Source organism: Sarcophilus harrisii, chromosome 3, assembly GCF_902635505.1.
Source record: "Sarcophilus harrisii chromosome 3, mSarHar1.11, whole genome shotgun sequence".
NCBI lineage: Eukaryota > Metazoa > Chordata > Mammalia > Dasyuromorphia > Dasyuridae > Sarcophilus > Sarcophilus harrisii.
In genome coordinates, this window is record NC_045428.1 from 370,576,528 (window position 1) to 370,591,300 (window position 14,773).

At 36.1% G+C, this 14,773-nt stretch overlaps 1 protein-coding gene across 3 annotated transcripts in view; it reads left to right on the forward strand.

The window, feature by feature from the left end:
- HECW2 (HECT, C2 and WW domain containing E3 ubiquitin protein ligase 2) overlaps window positions 1-14,773 on the forward strand; it is a 369,280-nt gene that overhangs the window by 314,988 nt on the left and 39,519 nt on the right. For all 3 annotated transcript variants that reach the window (XM_031960290.1, XM_031960289.1, XM_031960291.1), the window contains 2 exons: window positions 8,018-8,138; window positions 11,663-11,776. In XM_031960290.1, coding sequence (XP_031816150.1) covers window positions 8,018-8,138; window positions 11,663-11,776 — 235 coding nt within the window. The remainder of the gene's footprint in view (window positions 1-8,017; window positions 8,139-11,662; window positions 11,777-14,773) is intronic.

Genomic DNA, 14,773 nt, shown 5'->3' on the forward strand with positions numbered 1-14,773 from the left:
AATTTGAACTCTTTTCCCTGGCCTAGAATGTTACCATTTCAGGGTGCAATGAAAATAATATTGTTAAAAGTTACTACTATATAATAAAATTTAATAATCTTTTAAAAATTCCCTCCAGTGACATGGTAATCTTTTTAAAAAAAACTTCTCATCTCAAGTACATTTGCATTTCTGCAAGCAAAAATGGTGACAGGAGCTATGGAAAATTTGATTCATTCTCTTTGCAGCTGTCAGTACTCACCTAAAATTTATCAAAATCTTGGAATGGGAGCATTTGTTTTTGTGGGATAATTTTAATGCCAGCCTCAACTACAGCTATGCCAACAGGAAAAGATCGTTTAAAACTTTCTGTGATTTATTATTCTAAATATGAGAAGTAACAGTTGAAGAAACATTTGTAACAGCATGTTATTTTTATTACCATTTAAATAATCAGCTAAGTGTTCTCTTATATGAACACCTTTCAGATAAATGAAGATTACCCATTTAAATGTCAAAACCTTTTAATTTTTAATATTTTTTTATAAAAATCCTGATCAAGCACACTTCCCTACCTTCTCAGAATAAGATAAATATGTTTTAATTTTTTCTTGATGATTCAGTCACCATCATAATTACCAATAACCACTATGCTGAGTAGTAATTTTAATGTCTTTCCCTTTAGTGTCAGTGGCTACTTATGTTGTTTCTGTGTAAGTTTTATTTTTAAAATTATATAAATAACATTTTATAGCATAAGAAATAAAAAAAGAAAAAATAAGAGAGTATCTCCATGTGAATGTCCATAAACATCTCAAACTCAATTAAATGCAAACAGAAGTTACTAAGCTTCCCTTTAAATGTTCTCTTCCAAAACTCCTATTTCCTTGGAGGATACCACCATCCTCAATTCCTCTGTTCCCATCATCCAGGTTAACCTCAGAGTTAATCTCAACTTCTTTCCCTCACCTACTCTATACAACCAATTGCCAAAACTCTCAATTCCAATTTTGTAATATCTTTTTAATCTGTCCTTGTTCTCCATTAACAGAATTATCACCCCAAAGAGATCCTTGTAATCCCTCACCTGGCCCATTAAATTAGCCTCCTAAATGGTTTCCCTGCTTAAAATCTTTATTCACAAGATTTTGTGTTGCTGTAATAATCTTCTTAAAGTACAGATCTGACCATATCAGGCCCTCTGAAGATATTTCTGTGATTTCCATCAAATTGTCCTGGGATAAATACAAAATCCTTTGGCTTAGTGCAGTTGATATTTGGCTTCCCTTTCCAGAATTTCAAATTGCCTTCCTTTGACACATATTCCCCCCTCCCCAAACTGACTTGAACTCAGATTTTCATTTACCACCTCAGTGCCTTTTTTCATGCTGTCCCTATTGTTTGGAATGCATTGTCTCCTTACCTTTATCTCTTAGTTTCCTTAAAGACTCATTTTAAGAAGCCTTTCCTGATCCCTCTAATCGTTAGTGCTTTCCTTCTCTCAAATTGTTTTTGTATTTCCATTTTTTGTGTTAATCTTTCCTCACCCTTGAGGATAGGAGCTGGTCTGGGTTTTTTCTTTCCACAGCATCTGGTATAACATATTGCACAGAGTAAGGACTTAATAAATTTTTGTTCATTGAATTTATCTCCAACTCCAGAACATTTATGCATAGACGTTTTGAGGGCAATTTCCACAGTTCAGACATTTCTTTTGCTTGTTTCTGGATTTTCACCTGTATTTTGAATGGTTGAGAATGCCCAAAGCCTAAACTCTATATAATCAGGGTGTGGCCATCTTTACTGTTTTGTTCACTTGTTATATTGGCTTTCAGCTAGATTTGATGCCAACAAAAGATGTTTAAACTGGCAAGAGGATTTCCATTTTTTAAATAAAAGGATTTGAAAACAAGTGACACCATGAGCCTTCCAAGGATTTGACCATGGAGTGACCCCCCAAAAAAAGAGAGTTTCCAGCCAAGTCTAGGGCAAATATCTTGTCTCAAAACCAATTTAGATAAATACATGTAAAGTTCCAGGATGAATAGCACTACATATTAGGAGCGAAGCGGAATCCTTTTTCCCTGGCATTCAGAGATCTCTATCATATTCTTCAAATATTCCTATGTAGATGGTGTCTACTGTTGGTAGTTTTTGACACAAGAAAAAAAATTATGCAGATTTAAATCTATTTATCCAGTCCTTATCTATCTCCAAAGGTCCATTACCAGTTACCAGCTAGATGGCCTCACCTGGTTATCTCATTGCCATTTCAAAATGGAAAATATCTGAAGCAGAATTTTAATTCACTATCTTTATCTTTTTTTTCCCCAAAACCTGTTCTCCTTCTTAAACTATCTATTTCTGTAAAGTGCACTTATCACTGTTCAGGTCACAAAGATTTGCAACTCTTGACTTTCTTTCCCTTCTTCACTCCTTATTGCCAATTAGTTGCTATTTCTGTTGCCACAACATATCTCATATCTACTCCTTCTCTCCATGCACAGAATCATCATCTTTGTTGAGATTCCTATCATCCATTGCTTATTATAATTGTAGCCAAATGGCCCAGTGAATAAAATGTTGGATTTGGCATCAAAAATACCTAAGTTCAAAATCACTTACTGGTTTTGTGATCTTGGGAAAGTCATCTAATTTATCTCAGTCTTTATTAATATGTAAAATTGGTTTGATAATAGCACCTATGGAGGCAGCTCAGTGGTGCAATGGGTAGAGCACCCACCCTAGAATTAGGAGGATCTGAGTTTAAATCTGACCTCAAATACTTACTAGCTGTGTGATCCCAGGCAAGTCATTTAATCCCAATTAACACCAAACAATAATAGTAATAATAGTACCTACCTCATAGCAACGTTGTGAGGATTAAACGAAATAATATATAAAAAATATTTTTGCAAACCTTAAAGTGTTACAGAAATATTAACGATTATCATAGCTTGGTTTCCCTATTTCTAGTCCCTCTCCAACTCAATTACCAAAGTGGTAAATTTATACTCCTAAATCACTGATCTACCTTGTCTCTCCCCTATTCAAGAAGATTCAGTTGCTCTCTTTTGCTTCTAGGACAAGAAAATGAATCCTCAGTTTGAACTGAAGACCCTTCACAATCCAACTCCAAGTCTCCCTCTTAGTCTTCCTCATACACACTACATTCTAGCTTCCAGTCAAACCTCAGCTCAAGTGTTCTCTCCTCCATATCTGCCTTCATTCCTCAGTTCTTAGATTGTTTTCTCAAATTTCATTGTTGTTTTGTTATTGCTCAGTAGTTTCAGTGTCTAACTTTTCATGACCCTGATCTGGTGAGGGGTTTTGGCAAAGATACTGAAGTGATTTGCCATTTCCTTCTCCAGCTCATTTTATACATGAGGAAACTGAGACAAACCTGGTAAAGTGATTTGCTCAGGATCACAATAGCTAGTAAGTGTCTGATTTAAACTTAGGAAGATAGGTCTTCTTGATTTTGGGCCTGGTACAATATCCACTGTGCCACCTAGTTGCCCCCTCTGCTCAAATTATTTTACATATATGTTATTTTCTCTTGTGTTCTCCTCTTTCCCCTAATAGAATATAAACTTTTGAAGATAGGACTGATTTCACATTTTGTTTTTTTATCTTTAACACCTAGCACAGAGCTTTGGCACAGAATATCTGTCATGTTTTCAATATTTCTCATGTCATGAATTCCATGTTAAGGAATTTATTCTAATAGATTGGGAATGTATAACTGTACATAGATAAATTAGAATACTATGAAATATTATTTTATTGTGCTATCTAGCACCCACAAAATGAATGCTAGAAAGAGAGTCTTTCCTACATAGACATAAGAGGTAGGGTTCAAATCAATATTTCAGCTGGTTATTTCATAAATGTAGGGATAAAGGCTAGATTTGTGATTTCCATAGGAAATTCCTGAATGAGCATACATCCCCCTACACACCAATTCAAGTTGGCACCTTTCTGAAACTTAAAGTTTTAGAGAGTTTTCCAGAGTGGCTTACCCATGGTCAGCAAGCCAGGATATGTAAGAAACGGGTTTTCCCAGATCTGAAGTCAGCTTATGTCTCTCTCCGTTATACCACATTTCCTCATATTCATATACAGATAAATAGACAGACCCATGTGTATAAAGACATACACACATAAATGATTTATACATATTGAGAGAGCGAGCATAGTTTGTTTTCTTTTTTGCTTCATTACTCAAAATGAAAAGCATACAACTAATCTATTCATGAGTTTATTTTTTTTTATTCTTTTTTCATGGTCATGGTAACATCACAATTGCATTGGTTCAATCTTTGAGGAATATGGTTGGTTCCTAAAGTAGAAGTTATTATTGTATCTATCCTGGAATTTTTTGGCACTTATAGCTGACTTGCAGCAAGAACTTGCCATTCCCCAGCAGAATCATTTAGGGGTAAATTTTCTAACCATGAAATTATGCATGAGTGGTTTTCAACTTTTCCATAAAAGAACCATTTGTAAAAGTATTTGTGATCTTACAAAGTTTCAGTCCCAAGAGCCTCCAGAATAGTGTTCTTTTGCTTAGCTTGAAAATAGAGTTTAGACTCATTTCATGAACTCAATAATAGTGGACTCCATCATGGCATTTCACACTTCCCTTTAACTATATCAAATGATAGGGAAAGGGAGAATAGTAGATTTGTCAATTATTTAATATTAGTAGCTTTTACGGGGATTCCATTTCATTCTCTTTAATACTGTGAGCTGATTCTTCTTTTCCCTCTAATCCTATGACTATAATATCCCCATAGCTCTATACTCTGCCCTTTGTGGGGTTCTTCCCCTCATTTCTATGTTTCTATTCAAGTTTCATTTTCCCAGTGGTTATCAGACATTTCCAACTGAATGTCCCATCATCACTGCACACTCAGCAAGCCCAAAGCTGAACTCACCATCTTTCCCCTGAAACTGACTCCTTTTCCCAATTATCTTATTACATAAGAAAGGCATAACTACTAGAAAGCCAAATTTGGAGGCTAGAAATCTGGGTTTGAATCCTGCCGTGGATATTCTTTGAGTAAACCTGGGAGAATGACTTGAGAAGCTCTTGAGGAGAGTTTACTATGTAGCCCTAGGCAACTCATTTAAACTTCCTTCTGTAAAATAGAGGTAAAAATGTTGGCACCTCAATTGAGATTTACTTCTCTCAATTCCAACTATATACATTGTTTGTTGCCAGTCCAGTTTTTCTGATGATATGGTCAACTGCAGAGAGTTCAAGGAGGAAGGTGGGGAATCCTCTTAGGTCTCATTCCCTTTCGCTTCAATAATATTTGATTATAAGCACAATGGTCTAGTTCAGGGTCCTCAAACTACTCCCGTGGGTCAGATGCAGCAGCTGAGGATGATTATCCCCCTCACCCAGGGCTATGAAGTTTCTTTATTTAAAGTCCCACAAAACAAAGTTTTTGTTTTTACTATGGTCCGGCCCTCCAATAGTCTGAAGGACAGTGAACTGACCCCCTATTTAAAAAGTTTGAGGACCCCTGGTCTAATTCCTCAAAATGCTCTCAAAGCTTAATTGCCTTCTGTTGATATTATCTTATGTGATATAGACTGTCTAATTCTTTAAACCAGTTCCAATATATTTTGTTGTCTGACTTCATCCATTGCCTTGAAACACTTAACTCCTCCCAAAATAAGGGTTTGTTTGCACCTGGATTATACTTTTAATTGATATTTCTGATTTAATCAAAAGGTGCTTCCCTAGACAAAGGTATTAGTGTGTAGAGCATCTGGTTACTTAGATTAATTGGGGCTGGGAATCTGAGACTTTCCTTTTATACTTGGATTATTGCAACAACTTCCTAGATCATTATTATGTCTTCATTCTCTCCCATCCATAATATTCTCAGTCTAATATTTCTTAAACACTGCTATTATAATCATATTCTCTACTCTTATCCCCTTCAACAAGCTACAACCAGAATTATAATTAGGATGCAGCAGTTGGGGCTTCAGACTAGATAATTTCAAGGGTATTACTAATGCCTGTTTAGGAGCACATCCCCCAGACCTTTCCCTTCTCATCCTTCCCTCTCCCTGGCTTCTGGCCGCAGCATTGTAATTCAGCCTCTGCCCATCTGACTGTGCACCTTGACTACCGGTACTATTGATGTCCAGCTCATATTCCTAATAGTTGATAATTTCAAACTCTTTTTTTGCCCCTGGATTTTGATGATTCAGGAATAGCGAGGGAAATTGACAGTTCTATGCAAATCTTCCTTGCATCAGTCCAAATTTGTGCATAAGACATCACCCTGTGATATCATCTTTGAAAATGAAGGATAAATAACAACAATCCTCTGCACATAGCATAGCACCTGGCAACATAATAAATGTGTGTTGACTGTCACAGGTTTTTCTAGGTGTGTGGAGAATTGTATGGACCTTACACTTACAAACACATGTGCTTGTGCACAAATTGTATGGAAATAACTCAATCACATGGGCATGCTGAAGTCTTCAGTCTCTCCCATGATATATTGTAGTTCCTCACAACAAAAAAATAAGCCAGAACTTTTTTTTGAAAACATTTTTATGAAACTTTACCCAACTATTCTAGTCCATATTGATCTCCAGTCCCACTCGCCTCAGTACTCCCTTACTTCCACAAAACAGAGTTGGAAAGTTGGAAAGAAAGCTGGATGTCATCTGTCTGACCTATGCTAGAATAAGAATCCCAGACTAGTTGTAATGTACTCTGTGTGTGAAGGCCCCATTGAGGGATAAAATAATGATAATAACCAAATAACATTTGTATAGTACTTACTATGTGCCAGGCTCTGTTAAGTGCTTTACATTTAGTATCTGATCTGGCCCTCACAATAACCCAGGCAAGTATGTGTTAGTGCTATTCCCGTTTTACAAAGGAGGAAACTGAGGCAAGCAGAGGTTAAATGATTTCCCATGGTCACACAGTTTAAGTAAGTGTCTGAAGTCACATCAGAAACTCGAGTCTTCCCAACTCCAGGCCCAGTGCTCTATCCCCACTGCATTACTTAGCTATCAGTATCTGGCACTTGCTACAGGTGCTTGCTAAATATGTTCCCTTCCATCTTTCTTAATGTCTATTTGAAAGTTATGTGTATTTTTTGTTTTATTTATTTTGTGAGAAATTTTGTTTTCTCTAGTGGAAATATTCATGTATATTTCAAAACTCCAGGTGTAACATCCACATTCCCTATCAGTTTTGTGCCCCAGCTTGCCAGTCATCCTTGTAACACTAAACAAACTTCTCATGAAAAGGAAGTAGGTAGAGCCCCTTATACTGTTCATTAGCGGTACTTACTTACTGTTGAATGACATTTAACACCCCTATGCTGTTTTCCCCACCCAGAGTGTCCTTGCAGTAATGTCAGTTCCTGGTTTTATGTCAGGATTAAGTTTTCCCCTATAAAATGTTTTGCTTTTTCTTATAGAATTATGTGTCTGAATTCACTTTTAGTAATGGGGCATGTCTGACAGAAGTTGATTTTATGGGGGAGTTCAGGGAGAATTATGAAAAGAAAATCCATTATTTTTGGCTTGTTGTCCCACATTCTTTCATACTGTAACTCCCTGTCAAGTTACCATTATATCATGCCAGCATCAAGCTGAGAGATTCCACACACTGAACAGTGACCCATTGGATCTGAGTTATTTGTCTGACTCATGTTGGTTTAGGCTAAAGAAAAGAACATGTTTCATTAACACATCCTTACTGTTTTGTCTATTAAAATTTGGAGTTGATAATTATTGACTAACATTGACATAATGACATATTTTGAAGAGAAGACATCAGTTGGGAGCTCTGTTAAGTTTAATTATACCTTTAACTTTAAAAGAGATTAAAAGGACATGTTAACTGTGCTATGACCTTTACTTTATAATTTTGTTTTTAAAACCATAGCAGTCCTTTTTAAAATGATGACTTCTGGGAAGAGTTTTCACTGTGCTGGTTACCTAAGAAGACTGGGCAATACCAGTTTATTCCCTTTATGTTTTACAGGTACGCAGCGTGCCAATGCTCGAGCTCCCGCCCCTTATAAACGAGATTTTGAAGCCAAACTACGGAATTTCTACAGGAAGTTGGAAACTAAAGGATATGGGCAAGGGCCCGGGAAGTTAAAGTAAGTCACAATGATCTGTTAAGCCAGATTTGTAGATTATTAAAGAATGACCTGTGTTTGGGAAATCACTAAAATAACTTTGAATGAATTTGATCAGACTTTACCTTAGTCTTCCATTGGTATCCTGGCATTGTTGAGTGAATTATATAAATACAACCAAATTCTGAGAATAAGTACCATTAAGTCTTAAAGCTTTTTTTATTTATTTGCTTTAACATACCACCACTCACTGTTTTGCAAGGAAAAAAATTACAGTTGGGGAGAGAACTGAATTTTTTCTCTTTTTAAAATTATATATTTTCTCAACAATTGCTCCAATTGCCTTTCAACATGTCATGAATTAAATTTTACTATTATCCATGTTCATCTTTGAGCATTAACAACTTTAATCTTCATTTCTTCCCACACAATAAAAAATAATAATAGTTCGTGTTTATAGAGGATCTTACAGTTTACAAAGAAATCTTTAAATATCCTAAGTGGTTAAAAAATATTATTGCTCCTTATCCTTATCCAGCTTCCTTCATATTTGGGGCTACTAAAACAATGATAAGATTGTGCCAAGATCAGTTTTGAGGGTGTAGGTAGAAGCTAATTATCATTATATCATTTGAGAATGTCAAAGGAGGGGAATTTTCCTGCTGATGCTGGACATTTCCAGCCATCCAAATGAACCAATGATATAGAAAGTAGCTTTTAGTTTGAATTCAAGGTCAGATTTATGGACCACAACCCCATCTAAAGATCTCTCAGCCACAGATGGAAGTCTCATTTCTCCCCAATCCCATACTCTTTCGCAGGTGCTTACAAGATAGCAAGAGTTAATATAAATGAATTATATTAGAATTATGGGATAGCAAGAGCTAACCCATAATTCTAATATAATTCATAATTCTCACATTTATATAACACTTTACAAAGCATTTTCACATCTATAATCTCATTTGATCCTCACCAAAAGCCTGTAAGAAGAAGAGGCCATATATTATTATCCCTATTTTATAGATGAGACTCAGAACACTAATTAACTTTCCCAGGGTTAACACATCTTAGTAAGTGGCAGAACCAAGACTCAAGTCCAGGTTGCAAATTCTGGTTTAAATTCAGAACTGTTTCCAACATATTGCTTCAGGAATTTCACAAAGCAGCAGCTTTTATTCCTTTGCTGCCATGAACTTTCTTCTGAATTGAATTCTTAGAGAAAAGAAAAGCTAGAAATATCCTTCTTGTTTCTCCTACTCCTGGATGACCAAACTATTAGTCACTATCAGGCAGGCCAGAACATTATTATACTCAACTGAAACCAAAAACATAAAGGCCAAAAGATGCGTCTAACTGCAGTTGCCTCTTAGCTACCTGAGGTTGGTAAAGAAAGGAGAGAAGAAAAGCTTTGGAAGTTGCCCCCATGTCCATCACTCATCCAGAAGTCAAGTAAAAATTCCATTGTTTATAGGGGAGAATAAGAAGAAATGAGCAGAGAACAGGAGGTGGGCTATAAGGGCTCTAGGACTTTGTTGGAGGGGTTAGCAAAGATAAAAGCAAATCTCACTATCTGGAAGTATCATGATCTGGTAGAAAAAATGCTGAATTTATAATCAGCAGACCTGTATTCAAATCATAGCTTACCACTATCTAGTTGTGTAAACTTGGGAAATCATAGTACTTCTTGAACTGTTTTCTTTCTCTGAGAAATGAGTGGATTAGATGACTTCAGAGGTTTGTTCTAGTTCTGATTATTTCATCATTATCTAACTTGATAATGACTGATAATTCAAAAAAGTCCTAGTTTTCATGTGCCCCCAAATTCATTCTGAGGCTACATTCCTCCTAATCCCTTCAGAGAGCTCTGCTGTTAATATGTGTGGGCACTTCAGCTGCAAGGAGCAGTCCCATCCTTGCATGACTCTCTGTGAGCTCTGTTGGGGACCACTCCAAAAGGGAGGAACAAGAGAATTACTTCAAGCAACTCTGTTGACCTTGGAGGGCACTTCCAGGGCCACCCATGAGGGCTCTTTTGCAAGAATGTCTAGCAAAGTTCCTTCCGTGCACATAGTTGACCCTAACAAATGACTGAATTAAATATAATTGAATAAACTCAATGCAAAGAAGCTCAATATTGCATCAGTAATAGGAAATATATGAAGGAGGAGTATCATCTTTGTCCACTTCATGATTCAGGTAGTGAAATTTATAAAATCATTCATACTCCTAGAGCTGGAAGGGACACTGGAGGCCATCTACTCTAATCACCTCATTTTATAGATCAGGAAAATAATGTTCACAAAAGTCTTGTGCAAGCTCACACAAGAAGTAAGAGTCTGAGATAGAATTTGGACCATGGTCCTCTGACTCTAGAATCAGGGTTCTTTTCACATTATCATCATGATCAAAATGGATATTTGTATAGGACTTAAAATTTTGCAGAGTGCTTTTACACATATTATTTCATTTGAGCTATAACAATTCTGTGAGGTAGGTGGTATGAGCCCTGCCCTATGTACCTGGTTCGTGTTGAACTAACTGAAATTTTGAGTAAATTGACTTTCCAAAGGCCATATTATTAATAAGAGCAAGATGAGGTCTTTAGGCCCAATATTCTCTCTACCAGAGCACACCATTACTTACTTCCCTTTTGTCATCTGTATAACCTTCCACGTGTTGGCATTTGCTTTAAGTGCAATCTGAAATGTCCTTAATAATAACTTTGATTGTGGTGGCTTAACCATTGTCTGCCTTAATTTCCTCAGTTGTAAGATGGGATAATAACGCCTAAATTCTCAAGTTGTTGGGAGGATCAGATGAGATAATATTTGTGAAGCACTCAGCACAGTTCCTAGCATGTAGTAGAGATTTTACAATTGTTAGTTGTTGTTGTTATTATTATTAATACTCTTAATTCAAGACTTTTAAATAAAACTCAGCTGTGCCTTTCTCCGAGTGAATGCTAAAATATGAATGTTTGAATTTAGAATAGAAATTAAGAATCACTATAAACCTTTTTTGGAGTGATATTTTCTCTCATTCTTGCCTAAGTTATGTCCTTCGACACTTGGTAACTAAATCCCTTGCCTAAGTACAGTGAAGCCTACAACATTACCTAATGGGGTTGTAATTCCTTAATTAAACAAGATTTGTGTGCTTTATTTGGTAAGCATTTCATTCTTGGGGGGAAAATATCATTTCACTGTGCACGATGGATTCTCTGGAGTTATTATTCCAGATCATGGGCAGGATGCTCTGCCTATCATCTTATATTCTCACATCTATTAAAAAAATTACAGAACATAGGTGTGTTAGAAATGGCTGGTGATTTCTCTCCCAACAAATAAGCTAAATACGTGGAGCTTTTAATTATCGAGTTAATCTTTTAAAAAGTATGATTTTTATGTAGAGACATAATATGTAGAGATAGCATATATGTTTATTTTTACATACATATATAAATACATATTATGTGTGCTTGTGTGTTTCCCTCTAGGAAAAGTAATGGAAACTATTTGTATTTTTAAAATAATTATGTACAGGTTAATCATCAGAAGAGACCATTTGTTGGAAGATGCTTTTAATCAGATTATGGGCTATTCCAGAAAAGACTTGCAGAGGAATAAGCTCTATGTCACCTTTGTTGGAGAGGAAGGGTGAGTAGAACAGAGAAGTGGCCTGAAGAGCACAAGTTGCCTGTTATGCAGCTGTGCCCGGATGTTTCGCCACCATGTTGTGGTTGCCTGAAACAGGAAAGCATTCTGGCAGGAAATACCATTTATGTAAGCTTAAACCTTTAAATGTGCTTTTTCTTTCTTTCTTTTTTTCTTTCTTTCTTTCTTTCTTTCCTTCTTTCTCTCTGTCTTTTTCTTTCTTTCTTTCTCCTATCACTCTGGATTTCTTTTCCTTTCTCCTCTATTTTTCTTGGCTTCCTCAGTTATTTAAAAATTATTTGACATTGAAAAGATTCTGAATATTCAACTGAAAACAATTTCTGAGTGATTTTTGGCTCTCCTTTTTTTTGAGGGGCAAGGTGGGGATTGAGGGAGGGAAGAATTTATATTTGATTGAATTTGCTCTTTAATTATGTGCAATGGTGTATTGAGAAAAAAGCATTACATAGTTTAGACAAGACCAATTTTGCTTTTACTGGTTGAAATCCTATTACTCTACTAAAAGATCCTTGTGAGCAATGTTTCTTGGCCCCTCTCCCTAATTAACTCCACCTCCAGTTTCTCTGTTTCCTTGGAAGAGGAAGGAAACCATGCAAAACATCCACCTGACATAAACAGATGTATCAAACCTTTATGACTCTTCAGTGAGTAAACAGCTACAGATAAGGATTAGGCAATAAAGGTGTCCTAGACTCCCACACTATGGAAGACTCTTGCAGCAACACAGACACAACAGTTGTCAAATTCTTATCTTGGAAGCTACCATTTCCCATTGCTGTTCTTTCCTAATCTTCTCAGTTCCAGTCTCGCATTTGATTTTTCAGGGGTGAGGAAGAGTTTAGTGATCCCAGCCTTAAGTTGGAGGCATGGTGAAAAATCTCAGAGCATCTTCTATCATTTGCATGGTTTGGTTTTGAAAGCAGTCCTCTTAGCCAAGTTTAAGGAAATCTGCTGCTCTGCTCCTCAGGTGCTAGACAAGTCACTGTAAGATAAAGTTTCTTTACCTTTGGTTGTCTCCTAGGGCAATGATCCATGGGGATTGTTTTCTTCTCCTTAGATCTCCTTTATCATTTCACTTAATGACTGATTCTTGCTGCTTTTTCATACTATATCATTGTTGTCTCTCCTTTCTGCAGTTGGACTGAATGTACCTTTTACAAGGCAGCCAACAATGTAAAAATGTGAAATTATTAACACAGAAACTAAATGATTTGAGTCTCATGGTTTTAATGACCAGGACTCCCAGAGTGTCACCAAGGGTTCATTAAAGTGGCTAGGAGGCAGAGGTGTGCCAATGATAAATGAAGAAATATATTTGGCTTTAATACAGCTATGCACAGGATGTGAAGTATGTTCTGCCTCAGCCAGTGAGGGGAGAATGAATTCCCTCACCTGACACCCCAATTTCCTTCCTACACAATTTCATCTGCTATGGAACATTATTATGCCATAATGAAGCTGTGGCTCAAGTCTTAGCAAGCTATAGGTGAGAGATAGCACAGAAGGAGAATTAGATTTGTACCCAAAGACTCTGGGACCAAATCCTGTCTGGAACACTTACTACCTGTGTGATCCTAAGCAAGTCCCCTTTACTCCTGTGGGTCTGAGTTTCGTTATTCATAAAATGTAAGTAATGTATGTGATGATCCTTTAGGTTCCTTCCAGTTCTAAAGCTAGGATCTTATGTTCCACTGTGCTCCAGCTTTGAAGAGAACAGATTATTGTAATATTGGATTATCCTAAGACAGCTTTCCCATAAACTGAACATGTAGCCTCCATCTCTACCAGCAGCGACAGAATGAATAGATTTGGCACCCTTTTCTTTGATAAACTTGGATAATTTTTCCTTTTTCACTTTCCAGTTCCTCTCTTTTTCTAGGAATAAAACTGTGGTTGACCCACAGGAAACACAAGAAGCAGGAGAATTTGTAGAAGCTTTGACTATCCCATCCACAGTGAGCAGTTCCCAGGGCCTACTTTGGCTTATCCACTAGCAATACAAACTTATATGAGTAAGACCAGCTGATTTCATGACCTCACCCCTAAGCAGCTGCATATGGAAGGAGATCCTGTTGACATCACTTTAGCATTATTCTGGAGTCTCTTTCTTAGATACAAACATAATGTTGGTCTTAAAGAGAAGTAAAATTGAGGAACAAATAAATTTTGAAAGATCAACAGGTCCTAAGAAGGAAAATAGGAACAATTCAAAAAAAAAGCATTTATTTCTATTTCCCCAAATACTTTAAATAATTAATAAAATATCATTAGTCTTTCACTCTGGTTTATACTGGGAATCCATGTTTATTTAAATATTTTTACTGAAGTAAGAAAAGCAAATCTTTACCACTTGCTATCTTTAGTTATATTGTTGCCCTTTAGAAATGTTTCCTTTTAATGCTTTGAAAGCTTTAAAAATATATATATATATATATATATATATATATATATATATAATTTTGTTCTATTGTGTAGCTATAATGATGAAAAGATTGAATTTTTTACAGATCCAGTTTGTTATAAAAATTTATCATAATTTTATAAGAGGATTGGGAAAAGTTTTTTGCATTCAATTTTTGGTGTCCCAAAACTGTAGTTTTAAACTTAAATTAAGATTCAATCCCTTCACATTACAGTTGTTCTTTGCTACTGCCTCCATTGGCACAGAACAAGAATGATTCTTCTATATCTTCTCATGCTCTGTGATTGTCATGCAAGATTTTCTATAAATTTTCTTTGTGCCAAAGGGACTTCAATGTATCCCTGAGGCTGATTCTTTTGATACAAGTGACATCTTGTACCAAATGGCATCACCAAGAAAATGCTGGCATTAATATGAGAGACTTCCATGTCAGCAACTTGTCTGGATTCAATCCTTCAAAATGCCTATTTCTCAAATGTACATTACAGCCTAATCTTATTATCCTAGTCATTCTTCTCTGTAGTCAGTACTTTTGTTTATCTTCAATATCCATATCT